Source organism: Anoplopoma fimbria, chromosome 22 (assembly GCF_027596085.1).
Source record: "Anoplopoma fimbria isolate UVic2021 breed Golden Eagle Sablefish chromosome 22, Afim_UVic_2022, whole genome shotgun sequence".
NCBI lineage: Eukaryota > Metazoa > Chordata > Actinopteri > Perciformes > Anoplopomatidae > Anoplopoma > Anoplopoma fimbria.
Window position 1 is genome coordinate 3299846 of NC_072470.1, and position 19299 is coordinate 3319144.

The 19299-nt window shown below is 38.8% G+C and overlaps 1 protein-coding gene across 1 annotated transcript in view; it reads right to left on the minus strand.

Annotated features, from left to right (window-relative positions):
- Nucleotides 1-1220: 1220 nt before the first annotated feature.
- LOC129111885 (kinesin heavy chain-like) overlaps nucleotides 1221-19299 on the minus strand; it is a 42666-nt gene continuing 24587 nt past the window's right edge. The window contains exons 22-26 of the mRNA XM_054624036.1: nucleotides 2396-2467; nucleotides 2201-2305; nucleotides 1665-1881; nucleotides 1481-1575; nucleotides 1221-1310 (exon numbers count right to left, since the gene is read on the minus strand). Coding sequence (XP_054480011.1) covers nucleotides 1499-1575; nucleotides 1665-1881; nucleotides 2201-2305; nucleotides 2396-2467 — 471 coding nt within the window. The 3' untranslated portion in view covers nucleotides 1221-1310; nucleotides 1481-1498. The remainder of the gene's footprint in view (nucleotides 1311-1480; nucleotides 1576-1664; nucleotides 1882-2200; nucleotides 2306-2395; nucleotides 2468-19299) is intronic.

Below are 19299 nucleotides of genomic sequence, written 5' to 3' on the forward strand. Positions count from 1 at the left end.
TTGTATCATCGCTCAAAATATAATCTTGAGATAATATTTATGCATTCAAAAACATGCTAAACTGGCAGCACGAAGACGAAGCAGCACAGACATCTAATACATCTTTGATTAAAGGGTAAAAGGGGTTTTATCGATTACAATCTTTAGCTTTCAATTTAGGAAGTGGAAGTTATTCTGCTAAACCCTCACAAGGTGTTAAATAATATAGAAGTTCTGGTGTTTTTCTAAAGGCACAAGGTGTGGCAGAGTGGAAAAACAGACTTTTCTAGGATTGTTCAAGGGGAAATTCATGAGTCCGTCATTATCTCTGTGTCTTTTAAGGTCTCTGATTGGTTGATCAGGAGCTTTAAAGAGTGAGTGCAAAACTACAAGACTATTTGACCCTTAAAATTAAAGATTTGGAGAGAGGCTTTCCTGTTCCTGCTTAAGTCTTCTATGATAACATTAAAAAACCTGACTTTAGTACTGTTCTAAGTCCCAAGAACGCCTGATTGGCTGGTCAGTGTCACTGCAGGACTTACTTACAGATAAAGTAAATCACAACAACTAAGAAAAAAGAACTATAAAAATAATGTCAATTATGATTTTTTGAAGCCTCCAGTCATTAAAACAGTTTAATTATGAATGCTTCATACTGAAACACATGTCACCAGGGGATTGATTTTTCCTGATTGTCACCTGTCGGGAGACAAAAGAGGTAACTGGGCAAATGTAGAAAAAAAGGGACAAAAACTACAACAATAACAAAAAGTATTATACCTCTCTTCATATTGATTGGTATACATGTTATCATCTAAGTCTCCACAAGAAGCTTGCTCCCAAAATATCAACTTTTCCTTTAAATGAATGAATGCTGGTTTAAGTTGAAGTATTACCCTAAAGAACCCTAAAGATCTACCTGCTCCTCCTGGCTCTTCGAGCCTCACAGTCCTATTTCACAATCAAAATAATGCAACAATTCAGCTGGTAAACTTCTCATTTCTGTCTCCATCAGGGCCTCATTTGTTGATTGTTTGTTGTAATTATGCAACAGAATGCATAAATATGAATGAAATTAGAAGAATTACAGAAAATTGGTTTATATAACTTTTTTCTGAAAGCCAATTTGGGCTATTTTCTAAATGAGGCCTCTGATGTCTACATTCAGCAAATGAAATATGTTTACACCTCAGTAATAGTATATACAGTAGGGATGTTGCTGCTCTGAGCGGTGACAGTCTGTGGTGATGGCCTCCCATTGGTGCTCCAATAGGAGGGGCGGGGCTTGTGGTTCCAGGTGGGGCAATGGGCATGCTTCAGTTATTTATGGTCTGTTTGCAAGTAGAAACAAAGCTTGAATGAAATTTCTGGATTCATGATAATCATCAACCTGTCCTCTCTCCACAAGTAAAACGTATACATCTTTATATTAATAAAAGCAAAAGGAAATGAACAAATATATAAAAACATTTGAACTTTAGATGCAAAATACATAACTCACATGGTAAACTTGCTTGTTTTAGTTGTGGGCATAGACGGCTCCGGCTCTGCTGATGGGGGATGACAGTGGATGATGGCCTGGTCGGATGGGCTTTGCTGAGGTACAAACAAAAAAAAGAAAATATTCAGTAACATATTTATTATTTCCCTTCTATTGAAGTCTTGAATCTTGACTGTCAGCTCACCAATCTGTGCAGAGAACCCCCTCCTGGCCATGTTCTTGGCCCGGACGGCCTCTTTGATGCGGTCCACCTCCTGCTGGTAGCGCTTGCGGTCCCTCATGGCGTTCTCCTTGGCCTCCTTCAGGGCATTCTCCAGGGCTTTGACCCGCTCCGCCGTGGCCCGCAGACGCTTCTCCAGCTTGGGCAGCTCGCAGCGAAGGTCCGCGTTGTCTCGAACCAGCTGAAAGGTACATTGTACTCAAGTATGTCCTTTATTATTAAATATAGTGTTAATGCTTTAGTTTTTTTCCAATCTAACTATGCATTAAAACACTTATAATGACTTCTTATTGTGTTAGTACATTTTGTTATATTTACTTGTTTGATAGTATTTTTACATTACTGCTAATTTTACTTAAGTAAAGGATGTGAATACTTCCATCACTTGTGGAGAAAAATAGACTTGTCTCTATAATAGAACATGATTGCTCCACATTTCTTTTTTGTTTTGCATATTTAATGTCTTATTTCTTGTATAATATTTAGTTAGATTATTTTACCTGCTTGTGGACTTTGGTGAGCTGCTCCAAGTTGTTTTCCAGGAAGGAGATCTTCTGTTTCTGGGCCACGTTGCCAAGTCCTTCCTCACAGTCCAGCTCTGCACTCTTTAATAAAGATTGAAAAAAAACAGAGCACAGGTTTAATGTTAACTTTCAGATGATTGACAATAAAACAACCAGAGGAAGGTGATATACCTTCTTGACCCGCGTGGTGAGGTCCTGAACGAAGAGTTTGCGCAGGTTGTGAAGAGTCTGCAGTTCTTTAGCCTGAGAGAACAAAAATAGATCATTACATTTACATTTAGCAGACGCTTTTATCCAAAGCAACTTACAATCAGTAGCTCAAAGCTTATATTACATATCATTCACCCATTCACACAGATCTCTAATCAGTGGGGGACTGAACCACCAACCCTGTGCCTGTCCCACCATATTCAGTAAAGTGGTTTAGTTAGTAAGGTAAGTAAAGTGAAGTAGGTTAAGTAGGTAAAGTAAGTAAAGTAGGTAAAGTAAAGTGAAAAAGACTTTTTCGACATACTATGGTCTGGTTTTATTTTTCGAATTTATTCGACATGCTATACTATGACCTTTTTTTATAATTTTTTTCGACATACTATACTATGACATTTTTTCGACATATTATACTATGACATTTTTTTTGACTTTTTTCGACATATTATACTATGACATTTTTTTTGACTTTTTTCGACATACTATAGTATGACTTTTTTTTTTTTCAACATACTATAGTATGACCTTTTTTTAAAAACTTTTTTCGACATATACTATGACATTTTTTTTTACTTTTTTCGACAAACTATAGTATGACATTTTTCGACATACTATAGTATGACTTTTTTTTTTTACTTTTTTCGACATACTATACTATGACATTGTTTTTGACATTTTTCGACATACTATACTATGACATTTTTCGACATACTATACTATGACATTTTTCGACATATTATACTATGACATTTTTTTTTACTTTTTTTGACATACTATAGTATGACATTTTTTTCGACATACTATACTATGACATTTTTCGACATTTTTCGACATACTATACTGTGACTTTTTGACATACTATACTATGACTTTTTCGACATACTATGACTTTATTCGACATACTATAGTATGACATTTTTTGACATACCATACTATGACTTTTTCGACATACTATAGTATGACATTTTTTTTTAACTTTTTTCGACATATTATACTATGACATTTTTTTTTACTTTTTTCGACATACTATAGTATGACATTTTTTTTTTTTTTTCGACATACTATAATATGACTTTTTTTTCGACATACTATACTATGACTTTTTTTGACTTTTTTCAACATACTATAGTATGACCTTTTTTTTAAACTTTTTTCGACATATTATACTATGACATTTTTTTTTACTTTTTTCGACATACTATAGTATGACCTTTTCTTTTTCTTTTTTCGACATACTATACTTTGACAGTTTTTGACATACCATACTATGACTTTTTTTTAAACTTTTTTCGACATATTATACTATGACTTTTTTTTTTTTTTCGACATACTATAGTATGACTTTTTTTTTTTAACTTTTTTCGACATATACTATGACATTTTTTTTTACTTTTTTCGACAAACTATAGTATGACATTTTTCGACATACTATAGTATGACTTTTTTTTTTGACATTTTTTGACATACTATAGTATAACCTTTTTTTTGACTTTTTCGACATACTATAGTATGACATTTTTTTTAACTTTTTTCGACATACTATAGTATGACTTTTTTTTTTTTTTTTTTTTCGACATTTTTTTCGACATACTATACCATGACATTTTTCGACATACTATAGTATGACTTTTTTTCCGACATACTATAGTATGACTTTTTTTTTTAACTTTTTCCGACATACTATACTATGACATTTTTCGACATTTTTCGACATACTGTACTATGACTTTTTGACATACTATACTATGACATTGTTTTTGACATTTTTCGACATACTATAGTATGACCTTTTTTTTTTTTCGACATACTATAATATGACTTTTTTTTCGACATACTATACTATGACTTTTTTTGACTTTTTTCAACATACTATAGTATGACCTTTTTTTTAAACTTTTTTCGACATATTATACTATGACATTTTTTTTTACTTTTTTCGACATACTATAGTATGACCTTTTCTTTTTCTTTTTTCGACATACTATACTTTGACAGTTTTTGACATACCATACTATGACTTTTTTTTAAACTTTTTTCGACATATTATACTATGACATTTATTTTTACTTTTTTCGACATACTATAGTATGACTTTTTTTTAACTTTTTTCGACATATACTATGACATTTTTTTTTACTTTTTTCGACAAACTATAGTATGACATTTTTCGACATACTATAGTATGACCTTTTTTTCGACATACTATAGTATGACATTTTTTTTGACTTTTTTCGACATACTATAGTATGACTTTTTTTTTTTTCGACATACTATAGTATGACCTTTTTTTCGACATACTATACCATGACATTTTTCGACATACTATAGTATGACTTTTTTTCCGACATACTATAGTATGACTTTTTTTTTTAACTTTTTCCGACATACTATACTATGACTTTTTTTTGACATTTTTCGACATACTGTACTATGACTTTTTGACATACTATACTATGACATTGTTTTTGACATTTTTTTTTGACATTTTTCGACATACTATAGTATGACTTTTTTTTCGACATACTATACTATGACTTTTTTTTGACTTTTTTCGACATACTATAGTGACATTTTTTTTTTTTTTTTTCGACATACTATAGTATGACATTTATACTATGACATTTTTTTTAACTTTTTTCGACATACTATAGTATGACTTTTTTTGACATTTTTTCGACATACTATACTATGACATTTTTCGACATTTTTCGACATACTATACTATGACTTTTTGACATACTATACTATGACTTTTTCGACATACTATGACTTTATTCGACACACTATAGTATGACATTTTTTGACATACCATAACATACTATAGTATGACTTTTTTTTTTTAAACTTTTTTCGACATATTATACTATGACAATTTTTTTTACTTTTTTCGACATACTATAGTATGACTTTTTTTTTTTTCGACATACTATAGTATGACCTTTTTTTCGACATACTATAGTATGACTTTTTTTTTTTTCGACATAAACTTTTTTCGACATATTATACTATGACATTTTTTTTTACTTTTTTCGACATACTATAGTATGACTTTTTTTTTTTTTCGACATATACTATGACATTTTGTTTTACTTTTTTCGACATACTATACTATGACATTTTTTTTTGACATTTTTCGACATACTATAGTATGACCTTTTTTTCGACATACTATAGTATGACTTTTTTTTAAACTTTTTTCGACATACTATAGTATGACCTTTTTTCGACATACTATACTATGACATTTTTCGACATTTTTCGACATTCTATACTATGACTTTTTGACATACTATACTATGACTTTTTCGACATACCATGACTTTATTCGACATACTGCTAACTTAACTAATTGTTACAACTTTTATTATAAGAAAAACCTCAATGCATTGAACCAGAAGTATAATGTAAATTCCATCAGCGTAAAACATTTTTTTGCTTTGCTTCTATGTCCTCCAGGCTACCACAGGGAGGTTCATCTAAGATCTAAGACGAGCACAGGAAACACCAGGTTAGAAAAATGTCAGAAAATAAAGTAAAGCAAGTCAATAAGCTAACTGTCTCAACTTAGCTAACTGTTGGACTGTATTCGACATACCGTACTATGTGTTGCTGTTGGACTTTATTGGACATACCGTACTATGGCTTTTGGTTGGACTTTACTGGACATACCGTACTATGTGTTGCTGTTGGACTTTACTTGACATACTGTACTATGTGTTGTTGTTGGACTTTACTCGACATACCGTACTGTGACTTTGTGTTGGACTTTATTGGACATACCGCACTATGACTTTATTGGACATACCGTATTGGACATACCGTATCTGTGACTTTGTGTTGGACTTTTGGTTGACATATGTTGACTTTGTTTGGACTTTATTGGACATACCGTACTGCGACTTTGTGTTGGACTTTACTGGACTTTGTGTTGGACTTTACTGGACTTGCCGTACATACCGTACTGTGACTTTGTGTTGGACTTTATTGGACATACCGTACTGTGGCTTTTGGTGGGACTTCATTGGACATACCGTGCTGCGATTTGTTTGAAATGACAGGTGGTTGTGGGTTGAAGTGGGTCCAAATTTTGGGAAACAGTAGCCCTTGTTGTGAGAGATACAGGTTTTTTGGTGTGTATATGTTGGGAGAAGAGCGGGGTGGTTTGTCTGAGCGGTTGGGTGCGGGAGATAAAGGCACGGATGAAGAGCAGGAGAGGTTATGCGTACAAGGGTTCAAATCCGACTGGAAGACAATGGGTTGCGGCCGACTAAGTAAGTAAGTTAAAGTAATGTGATGAAGTCAAAATCCCAACCAAACATGTGATACTCCTCTCAGATTGAATAGCTCAGAGTGATGGTAGACTGGTTAGAATCCACGAGGTTGTGTGTTCAGTCCTTTATATTTCCATTTTTATGGCATAATATACTTTCAATTCCTTATGCCTTTTTTTTAAAGCATGCTATATTATAACCTTTTATGGCATTCTATATTATGACTTTTAATGATCTGCAATGGATTTTTAGGATCAACACCCCAAGTGATGAAGTCAAAACCTCAATCAAACACAAGTCAAGCCTCTATGATCAAATAGCTCAGGGTGATGGATGACTGGTTGGAATCTCTGAGGTTGTGTGTTCGAATCTTGCAAGGTGCTTTGACTTTTAAAGAGAAAAAATCCAAACTTCTAAGAAACAATGAATATATATATCAGAGATGTAATTGCTCACGGTGATAGATGAATGGACAGCAGTCCAAAGGTTGTGTGTTTGAATCTCGCCAGACACTTTGACTTTTAAAGTCTTACGGCCCAAAGAGAAAAAGTCAAAAGATCTACGAAACATAGAACATGTATCGGAGATGGAATAGCTCACAGTGATAGATGAATGGACAGGAGTCCAAAGGTTGCGTGTTCGAATCTTGCCAGACACTTTGACTTTTAAAGTCTTACGGCCCAAAGAGAAAAAGTCGATAGGAGAGGGGCTAGGATGCCGGTGGTTGTGGGTTTGAGTCTTGCGTCGGGCCAGGGTGTTTTAAGGTCTTACATGCAATGGCAATGGCAAATAAGCGCGGAGACAAGTCAAGAGTGTCGGGGCCGATGGGTGAGGGCGATAGGACCGGGGCTGGGATGCCGGAGGTTGTGGGTTTGAGTCTTGCGTCGGGCCAGGGTGTTTTAAGGTCTTACATGCAATGGCAATGGCAAATAAGCGCGGAGACAAGTCAAGAGTGTCGGGGCCGATAGGAGAGGGGCTGGGATGCCGGTGGTTGTGGGTTTGAGTCTTGCGTCGGGCCAGGGTGTTTTAAGGTCTTACAAGCAATGGCAATGCCAAATATACCAGGACAGGGTTAAGGAGTGTGAGGAAGAATGGCTCAGGTGGATGGCGACGGGCTGACATCCCGTAGGTTGTGGGTTCGATCCTTATGCGGGCAACAAGTTTTCGGGTCCGACTTGCAATGAAGAGGTTAAATATACCAAAACACAGTTAAAGAGTGTGAGGAAGAATGGCTCAGGTGGATGGGCGACGGGCTGACATCCCGTAGATTGTGGGTACGATTCTTATGCGCGGCAATTTTTGAGATCCGACTTGCGAGGACAAGGTTAAATACGCGCAGAGAAGAAGTCTAGATGCCAGTGAGGCTGTAGCACAGTGGGTAGGGTTCCCCTCATAGGGAGCTGTCATCTGAGTTGACCGTGCTGAGCGCGGGTTCAACTCCCCCACTGGCAGTCTCGAGTGCAATCACCGCGGAGGTGATGGTGGGGGCATACACCCCACCGTAGTCTTAGAGAGATATAAGTAAGGGTTCATAAGAACCGGCAGATATTTAATTGAATAATGCTAAATGACTGTAATGTAATGTAATGTAATGAATAGTGTAGCGAGAGGAGGAGTCAGTGGAAGGCAGGGGGCGATAGAGAGTGGCAGTGGGCGGCAGGCAGGTGTGGAAGGCAGGGGGAGGGGAGGCAGAGTGGAAGTGGCAGTAGGAGTGGCAGTGGAAGGAGAGTGGAAGCAGAGGGCGATAGAGAGTGGAGATGGAGAGTGGAAGATAGTGGGATAGAGAGTGGAGTGGAAGAGGGCGATAGAGAGTGGAAGATAGGGGGCGATAGAGAGTGGAGTGGAAGGTAGTGGAAGGCAGGTGGCGATAGAGAGTGAGAGTGGAAGGGAGTGGAAGGCAGGGGGCGATGGAGAGTGGAGTGGAAGGAGGGGATGGGGTGGGAGTGGAGTGGAAGGAGGGGGCGGTGGGAGTGTGGAGTGTGGAGTGTGAGTGGAGTGAGTGTGGAGTGTGGAGTGGAGTGTGGAGTGGAGTGAGAGTGGAAGATGGGGCGGTAGGGGGAAGAGAGAGATAGGGGGAAGAGAGAGATAGGGAGAGAGAGAGGGGGAGGAGAGAAAAGAATTATACATATTTAAGACACTGCCAAGCATCATTTGGCTATAAAGCAAAGTGTCTTAAATATGTATAATTCTTTTCTCCCCTCCCCCCTCTCTCTCTTCCCCCTCTCTCTCTCTTCCCCCTATCTCTCTCTTCCCCCTATCCTCTCTTCCCCTCCTCCCCATCTTCCACTCTCACTCCACTCCACACTCACTCCACACTCCACACTCCACTCTCACTCCACACTCACTCCACTCTCACTCCACTCTCCCCCCCTTCCCCTCCCTCTCCATCGCCCCTGCCTTCCACTCCCTCCACTCCCCTGCCTTCCCTCCCTCCACTCCACTGCCTCCACTCCCTTCCCTGCCTCCATCCCTTCCATCTTCCACTCTCTATCTATCTTCCCTCTCTATCGCCCCCTATCTTCCACTCTCTATCGCCCTCTATCTTCCACTCTCTATCGCCACCTGCCTTCCACTGCCTTCCACTGCCACTCTCTATCGCCCCCTGCCTTCCACTACCTGCCGCCCACTGCCACTCTCTATCGCCGCCTGCCTTCCACTGACTCCTCCTCTCGCTACACTATTCATTACATTACATTACATTACAGTCATTTAGCATTATTCAATTAAATATCTGCCGGTTCTTATGAACCCTTACTTATATCTCTCTAAGACTACGGTGGGGTGTATGCCCCCACCATCACCTCCGCGGTGATTGCACTCGAGACTGCCAGTGGGGGAGTTGAACCCGCGCTCAGCACGGTCAACTCGAATGACAGCTCCCTATGAGGGGAACCCTACCCACTGTGCTACAGCCTCACTGGCATCTAGACTTCTTCTCTGCGCGTATTTAACCTTGTCCTCGCAAGTCGGATCTCAAAAATAAGAATCGAACCCACAATCTACGGGATGTCAGCCCGTCACCCATCCACCTGAGCCATTCTTCCTCACACTCTTTAACTGTGTTTTGGTATATTTAACCTCTTCATTGCAAGTCGGACCCGAAAACTTGTTGCCCGCATAAGGATCGAACCCACAACCTACGGGATGTCAGCCCGTCGCCATCCACCTGAGCCATTCTTCCTCACGCTCCTCAACCCTGTCCTGGTATATTTGGCATTGCCATTGCTTGTAAGACCTTAAAACACCCTGGCCCGACGCAAGACTCAAACCCACAACCACCGGCATTCCAACCCCTCTCCTATCGCCCTCACCCATGGGCCCCGACACTCTTGACTTGTCTCCGCGCTTATTTGCCATTGCCATTTCATGTAAGACCTTAAAACACCCTGGCCCGACGCAAGACTCAAACCCACAACCTCCGGCATCCCAGTCCCTCTCCTATCGCCCTCACCCATGGGCCCCGACACTCTTGACTTGTCTCCGCGCTTATTTGCCATTGCCATTGCATGTAAGACCTTAAAACAACCTGGCCCGACGCAAGACTCAAACCCACAACCACCGGCATCCTAGCCCCTCTCCTATCGACTTTTTCTCTTTGGGCCGTAAGACTTTAAAAGTGTCTGGCAAGATTTGAACACACAACCTTTGGACTCCTGTCCATTCATCTATCACTGTGAGCTATTCCATCTCCGATACATGTTCTATGTTTCGTAGATCTTTTGACTTTTCTCTTTGGGCCGTAAGACTTTAAAAGTGTCTGGCAAGATTCAAACACACAACCTTTGGACTGCTGTCCATTCATCTATCACCGTGAGCAATTACATCTCTGATATATATATTCATTGTTTCTTAGAAGTTTGGATTTTTTCTCTTTGGGTCGTAAGACTTTAAAAGTCAAAGCACCTTGCAAGATTCGAACACACAACCTCGTGGATTCTAACCAGTCTACCATCACTCTGAGCTATTCAATCTGAGAGGAGTATCACATGTTTGGTTGGGATTTTGACTTCATCACTTGGGGTGTTGGTCCTTGCAGCACACGAGGAATCGAACCAATAACCTTAGGTTTGCCAGAGAGGCATTTATCACTTTGAGCTATTCTGTCTGAGAGGCTTGACTGGTTTTTGGTCGAGGTTTTGATTTCAACACTTGGTGTTTTGAGTCAAAAAATTCAAATCTCATGAGGATCGAACAAACAACCTTTTCGACATACTATAGTATAACCTTTTTTTTTACTTTTTTCGACATACTATAGTATGACTTTTTTTCAATTTTTTTTTCTATGAAGTTTTTGACTATGACTTTTTTTTTGACATTTTTTTTTTTTTTTTCGACATACTATGCTATACAGTTTTTGACCATACTATGACTTTTTTTTTTTTTTCGACATACTATGCTATGACAGTTTTTGACATACCATACTATGACTTTTTCGACATACTATAGTATAACCTTTTTTTTTTACTTTTTTCGACATACTATAGTATGACTTTTTTTTTTTTTTTTTTGACTTTTTTTTTTTTTTTTCTATGACATACTATAGTATGACTTTTTTTTTTCAATTTTTTTCGACATACTATGCTATGACAGTTTTGGACATACCATACTATGACTTTTTCGACATACTATAGTATAACCTTTTTTTTTTTTTACTATTTTTTCGACATACTATAGTATGACTTTTTTTTTTCAATTTTTTTGACTATTTTTTACTATAAAGTATGACTTTTTTTTGCTATGACATACATACTATGACTTTTTCGACATACTATGACTTTTTTTTTTTCGACATACTATACTATACTTTTTTTTTCGACATACTATAGTATGACACTTTTTTGACATACTATTTTTTGACATACTATAGTATGACTTTTTTTTTTTCGACATACTATGCTATGACAGTTTTGGACATACCATTTGACTTTTTTTTGACTTCGACATACTATAGTATGACTTTTTTTTTTTTTGACTTTTTTTTCGACATATATATTTTTTTTTTTTTTTTCGACATACTATAGTATTTTTGGACATACTATAGTATGACAATTTTTTTCGACATACTATGCTATGACAGTTTTGACATACCATACTATTTTTCGACATACTATAGTATAACCTTTTTTTTTTTTTTTTTCGACATACTATAGTATGACTTTTTTTTTACTTTTTTTGACATACTACATAGTATGACTTTTTTTTTTTTCGACATACTATACTATGACAGTTTTGGACATACAATTATGACTTTTTTTTTCGACATACTATAGTATGACAGTTTTTTTTTTTTGACTTTTTTTTTTTCGACATACTATAGTATGACTTTTTTTTTTTTTTGACATACTATAACTATGACTTTTTTTACCATTTTGACTTTTTTCGACATACTATAGTGACATAAACTTTTTTTTTTGACTTTTTTCGACATACTATAGTATGACTATAGTATTTTTTTGACTTTTTCGACATACTATAGTATTTTTTTTTTCGACATACTATGCTATGAGTTTTTTTTGACTTTTTCTAACATACTATAGCTATGACAGTTTTTGACATAAGATCTAAGACTTTTTTGCATCGAAACATACTAGGTAGTATGACTTTTTTTTTTGACTTTTTTCGACATACTATAGTATTTTTTTTTTTTATAGTATGACTTTTTTCACTGTTTACTAGCTAATTGTTTTTTTTTTTTTTCGACATACTATAGTATGACTTTTTTTTTTTTTATACTTTTACTATAGTATGACATACTATGTATGACAGTTTTTGACATACCATTTTTTTCGACATACTATAGTATGACTTTTTTGACTTTTTCGACATACTATAGTATGACGTTTTTTTTTTTGACATACTATAGACTAACTTAATTGTTACAACTTTTATTATAAGAAAAACCTCAATGCATCGAACCAGAAGTATAATGTAAATTCCAACAGCGTGAAACATTTTTTTGCTTTGCATTCTATCCAGGCTGGAGGACTTTTTTGACATACGGTTCATACTATGACTTTTTGACATAATGACTTTATTCGACATGTAGTAGTAGTCAAGCAAGTCAATATAGTATTTTTTGACTGAGCTAACTTAACTAATTGTTACAACTTTTATTATAAGAAAAACCTCAATGCATTGAACCAGAAGTATAATGTAAATTCCAACAGCTGTGAAACATTTTTTTGCTTTGCTTCTATTCGTCCAGGCTGGAGGAGCAGCTGGAGATACCACTGTGGCTTTGTGTTGGACATAAGAAACACCAGGTCAGAAAAATGTCAGTGAATAAAGTCAAGCAAGTCAATAAGACTGTCTCAACCGTACTGTGACTTTAACTGTTGGACTTTACTGACCGCTGGCTTTTGTTGGACTTTACTGGACATACCGACTGTTACTGTACTTTGACTTGTTGGACTTTACTGGACAAACCGTACTGTGGCTTTGTGTTGGACTTTACTGGACAACCGTACTATGTGACTTTGCTGTCTGGACATACCGTACTGTGACTTTGTGTTGGACTTTACTGGACATACATACTGTTGGACTTTACTCGACACGTACTGACTTTTGTTGACTTTTGGACATTTACTGTGGCTTTTGTTGGGACTTTATACCGTACTGTGGCTTTGTGTTGGACTTTACTGGACATACCGTACTATGTGACTTTGTGTTGGACTTTTATACCGTACTGTGACTTTGTGTTGGACTTTACTGGACATACCGTACTTTGTGTGGACTTTTTTTGTGTTGGACTTTATTGGACATACTGTTACTGGATACCGTTTGACTTTGTGTTTGGACATACGTACTTGACTTTATTGGACATACCGTACTGTGACTTTTTGTGTTGGACTTTTTGGACATACCGACATACTGTGACTTTGTGTTGGACTTTATTGGACATACATACTGTACTTTATTGTGACTGTTTTGTTGACTTTATTGGACTTTATTGGACATACCGTACTGTGACTTTTGTTTTGGACTTTTGGACATACCTGTGACTTTGTGTTGGACTGTGACTTTGTGTTGGACTTTATTGGACATACCGTACTGTGACTTTGTGTTGGACTTTATTGGACATACCCGTGCTTTGTGTTGGACTTTATTGGATTTGTTTGAAATGACAGGTGGTTGTGGGTTGAAGTGGGTCCAAATTTTGGGAAACAGTAGCCCTTGTTGTGAGAGATACAGGTTTTTTGGTGAGTATATGTTCGGAGTAGAGCGGGGTGGTTTGTCTGAGCGGTTGGGTGAGGGAGATAAAGGCACGGATGAAGAGCAGGAGAGGTTATGCGTACAAGGGTTCAAATCCGACTGGAAGACGATGGGTCGCTGCCGACAACGGTATGTCCAATAATGTGCCTTTTTTTTTAAAGCATGCTATATTATAACCTTTTATGGCATTCTATAGTATGACTTTTAATGATCTGCAATGGATTTTTAGGATCAACACCCCAAGTGATGAAGTCAAAACCTCAATCAAACACAAGTCAAGCCTCTCAGATCAAATAGCTCAGGGTGATGGATGACTGGTTGGAAAACATGAGGTTATTGGTTCAATCCTGAGCTGCAGTTCATTTTTAGGCCCAACAAACCAAGTTAAGGAAACAAAATCTACATCAAAAAGGGGTAAAATAGCTCATAGAGATGAAAGACTGGTTTGAATCCAAAAGGTTGTTAGTTCAAACCTCACTTTATTAAGAATTTTAGAAACAAAACCCCAAGTGATGACAACAAAACTGTACCAAAAGAACAATCAAGCCTGTAAGCCAGAATAGCTCAAAGAGATAGATTTCTTTAGAGGTTTGAGGTTGTTGGTTCAATACTCATGAGATGATATGAACTTTTAGGACCAACACCCCAAGTGATGAAGTCAAAACCTCAATCAAACACAAGTCAAGCCTCTCAGATCAAATAGCTCAGTGTAATAGATCACTGAGGTTGTGTGTTCGAATCTTGCAAGGTGCTTCGACTTTTAAAGTCTTACGACCCAAAGAGAAAAAATCCAAACTTCTAAGAAACAATGAATATATATATCAGAGATGTAATTGCTCACGGTGATAGATGAATGGACAGCAGTCCAAAGGTTGTGTGTTTGAATCTTGCCAGACACCTTGGCTTTTAAAGTATTACAGCCCAAAGAGAAAAAGTCAAAAGATCTACGAAACATAGAACATGTATCGGAGATGGAATAGCTCACAGTGATAGTTGAATGGACAGGAGTCCAAAGGTTGTGTGTTCGAATCTTGCCAGACACTTTGACTTTTAAAGTCTTACGGCCCAAAGAGAAAAAGTCGATAGGAGAGGGGCCAGGATGCCGGTGGTTGTGGGTTTGAGTCTTGCGTCGGGCCAGGGTGTTTTAAGGTCTTACATGCAATGGCAATGGCAAATAAGCGCGGAGACAAGTCAAGAGTGTCGGGGCCGATGGGTGAGGGCGATAGGAGAGCGGCTGGGTTGCAGGTGGTTGTGGGTTTGAGTCTTGCGTCGGGCCAGGGTGTTTTAAGGTCTTACATGCAATGGCAATGGCAAATATACCAGGACAGGGTTGAGGAGTGTGAGGAAGAATGGCTCAGGTGGATGGCGACGGGCTGACATCCCGTAGGTTGTGGGTTCGATCCTTATGCGGGCAACACGTTTTCGGGTCCGACTTGCAATGAAGAGGTTAAATATACCAAAACACAGTTAAAGAGTGTGAGGAAGAATGGCTCAGGTGGATGGGCGACGGGCTGACATCCCGTAGATTGTGGGTTCGATTCTTATGCGCGGCAATTTTTGAGATCCGACTTGCGAGGACAAGGTTAAATACGCGCAGAGAAGAAGTCTAGATGCCAGTGAGGCTGTAGCACAGTGGGTAGGGTTCCCCTCATAGGGAGCTGTCATTCGAGTTGACCGTGCTGAGCGCGGGTTCAACTCCCCCACTGGCAGTCTCGAGTGCAATCACCGCGGAGGTGATGGTGGGGGCATACACCCCACCGTAGTCTTAGAGAGATATAAGTAAGGGTTCATAAGAACCGGCAGATATTTAATTGAATAATGCTAAATGACTGTAATGTAATGTAATGTAATGAATAGTGTAGCGAGAGGAGGAGTCAGTGGAAGGCAGGGGGCGATAGAGAGTGGAAGATAGAGGGCGATAGAGAGTGGAAGATAGGGGCGATAGAGAGTGGCAGTGGAAGGAGTGGAAGGCAGTGGGGGGCGACAGAGAGTGGCAGTGGAAGTGGAAGGCAGAAGTGGCGATAGAGAGTGGAGTGGATAGGAGTGGAAGAGTGGAAGATAGAGGGCGATAGAGAGTGGAAGATAGGGGCGAGTGGAGAGTGGAAGCAGGTGGCGATAGAGAGTGAGAGTGGAAGGGAGTGGAAGGCAGGGGGCGATGGAGAGTGGAGTGGAAGGAGGGGTGGAGTGGAGTGGAGGAGTGTGGAGTGAGTGGAGTGTGTGGAGTGTGTGGAGTGAGTGTGTGTGGAGTGAGAGTGGAAGATGGGGTGGTAGGGGGAGAAGAGAGAGATAGGGGAAGAGAGAGAGAGGGGGGGGGAGAGAGAGAGGGGGGGGGAGAGAAAAGAATTATACATATTTAAGACACTGCTTTAAGCATCATTTGGCTATAAAGCAAAGTGTCTTAAATATGTATAATTCTTTTTCTCCTCCCCCCTCTCTTCCCTCTCCCCCTATCTCTCTCTTCCCCCTATCTCTCTCTCTTCCCCCTATCTCTCTCATCTTCCCCCTACCCCCCACTCCACACTCCACACTCCACTCACACTCCACTCACACTCCACACTCCTCCTCCACTCCACCTCCCACTCCCTCCCTCCCCCCTGCCTTCCACTCCACTCTCCATCACCCCCTGCCTTCCACTCCCTTCCACTCTCACTCTCTCTCGCCACCTGCCTTCCACTCCCTTCCACTGCCACTCTCTATCCCCTATCTTCCCTATCTATCTCTCTATCTTCCACTCTCTATCGCCCTCTAACTTCCACTCTCTATCGCCACCTGCCTTCCACTGCCACTCTCTGTCGCCCCCTGCCTTCCACTACCTGCCGCCCACTGCCACTCTCTATCGCCGCCTGCCTTCCACTGACTCCTCCTCTCGCTACACTATTCATTACATTACATTACATTACAGTCATTTAGCATTATTCAATTAAATATCTGCCGGTTCTTATGAACCCTTACTTATATCTCTCTAAGACTACGGTGGGGTGTATGCCCCCACCATCACCTCCGCGGTGATTGCACTCGAGACTGCCAGTGGGGGAGTTGAACCCGCGCTCAGCACGGTCAACTCATATGACAGCTCCTTTTGAGGGGAACCCTACCCACTGTGCTACAGCCTCACTGGCATCTAGACTTCTTCTCTGCGCGTATTTAACCTTGTCCTCGCAAGTCGGATCTCAAAAATAAGAATCGAACCCACAATCTACGGGATGTCAGCCCGTCACCCATCCACCTGAGCCATTCTTCCTCACACTCTTTAACTGTGTTTTGGTATATTTAACCTCTTCATTGCAAGTCGGACCCGAAAACTTGTTGCCCGCATAAGGATCGAACCCCCAACCCTACGGGATGTAAGCCCGTCGCCATCCACCTGAGCCATTCTTCCTCACGCTCCTCACCCCTGTCCTGGTATATTTGGCCTTGCCATTGCTTGTAAGACCTTAAAACACCCTGGCCCGACGCAAGACTCAAACCCACAACCACCGGCATTCCAACCCCTCTCCTATCGCCCTCACCCATGGGCCCCGACACTCTTGACTTGTCTCCGCGCTTATTTGCCATTGCCATTTCATGTAAGACCTTAAAACACCCTGGCCCGACGCAAGACTCAAACCCACAACCTCCGGCATCCCAGTCCCTCTCCTATCGCCCTCACCCATGGGCCCCGACACTCTTGACTTGTCTCCGCGCTTATTTGCCATTGCCATTGCATGTAAGACCTTAAAACAACCTGGCCCGACGCAAGACTCAAACCCACAACCACCGGCATCCTAGCCCCTCTCCTATCGACTTTTTCTCTTTGGGCCGTAAGACTTTAAAAGTGTCTGGCAAGATTTGAACACACAACCTTTGGACTCCTGTCCATTCATCTATCACTGTGAGCTATTCCATCTCCGATACATGTTCTATGTTTCGTAGATCTTTTGACTTTTTCTCTTTGGGCCGTAAGACTTTAAAAGTGTCTGGCAAGATTCAAACACACAACCTTTGGACTGCTGTCCATTCATCTATCACCGTGAGCAATTACATCTCTGATATATATATTCATTGTTTCTTAGAAGTTTGGATTTTTTCTCTTTGGGTCGTAAGACTTTAAAAGTCAAAGCACCTTGCAAGATTCGAACACACAACCTCGTGGATTCTAACCAGTCTACCATCACTCTGAGCTATTCAATCTGAGAGGAGTATCACATGTTTGGTTGGGATTTTGACTTCATCACTTGGGGTGTTGGTCCTTGCAGCACACGAGGAATCGAACCAATAACCTTAGGTTTGCCAGAGAGGCATTTATCACTTTGAGCTATTCTGTCTGAGAGGCTTGACTGGTTTTTGTCGAGGTTTTGATTTCAACACTTGGTGTTTTGAGTCAAAAAATTCAAATCTCATGAGGATCGAACAAACAACCTTTTCGACATACTATAGTATAACCTTTTGTTTTACTTTTTTCGACATACTATAGTATTTTTCGACATACATATAGTATGACTTTTTTCAATTTACCTTTTTTTGACTTTTTTTTCGACATACTAACTTTTTTTTTAGATACTATACTATATGACAGTTTTTGACATACCATACTATTTTTTCGACATACTATGCTATGACAGTTTTTGACATACCATACTATGACTTTTTCGACATACTATAGTATAACCTTTTTTTTTACTTTTTTCGACATACTATAGTATGACCCTTTTTTTGACTTTTTTCGACATACTATAGTATGACTTTTTTTTCATTTTTTTTTCGACATACTATGCTATGACAGTTTTGGACATACCATACTATGACTTTTTCGACATACTATAGTATAACCTTTTTTTTTTTTTTTACTTTTTTCGACATACTATAGTATGACATACTATAGTATAACCTTTTTTTTTTTTTTCGACATAATTTGACTTTTTTTCAATTTTTTTTTGACATTTTTTCGACATACTAAAGTATGACTTTTTTTTTTTTTCGACATCTATGCTATGACAGTTTTTGACATACCATACTATGACTTTTTCGACATACTATAGTATTTTTTTTTTTTTTTTTACTTTTTTTCGACATACTATAGTATGACCTTTTTTTTTGACTTTTTTTTTTTCGACATACTATAGTATGACAGTTTTTTTTTTTCAATTTTTTTCGACATACTATGCTATGACAGTTTTGGACATACATACTATTTTTTTTTTTTTTCGACATACTATAGTATAACTTTTTTTTGACTTTTTTTTATGACTTTTTTTTTTTGACTTTTTTTTTTTTTCGACATACTATAGTATGACTTTTTTTTTTTCGACATACTATAGTATGACTTTTTTTTTTTTTCGACATACTATTTGACCTTTTTTTTACATACTATTTTTTCGACATACTATAGTATGAACTTTTTTTTTT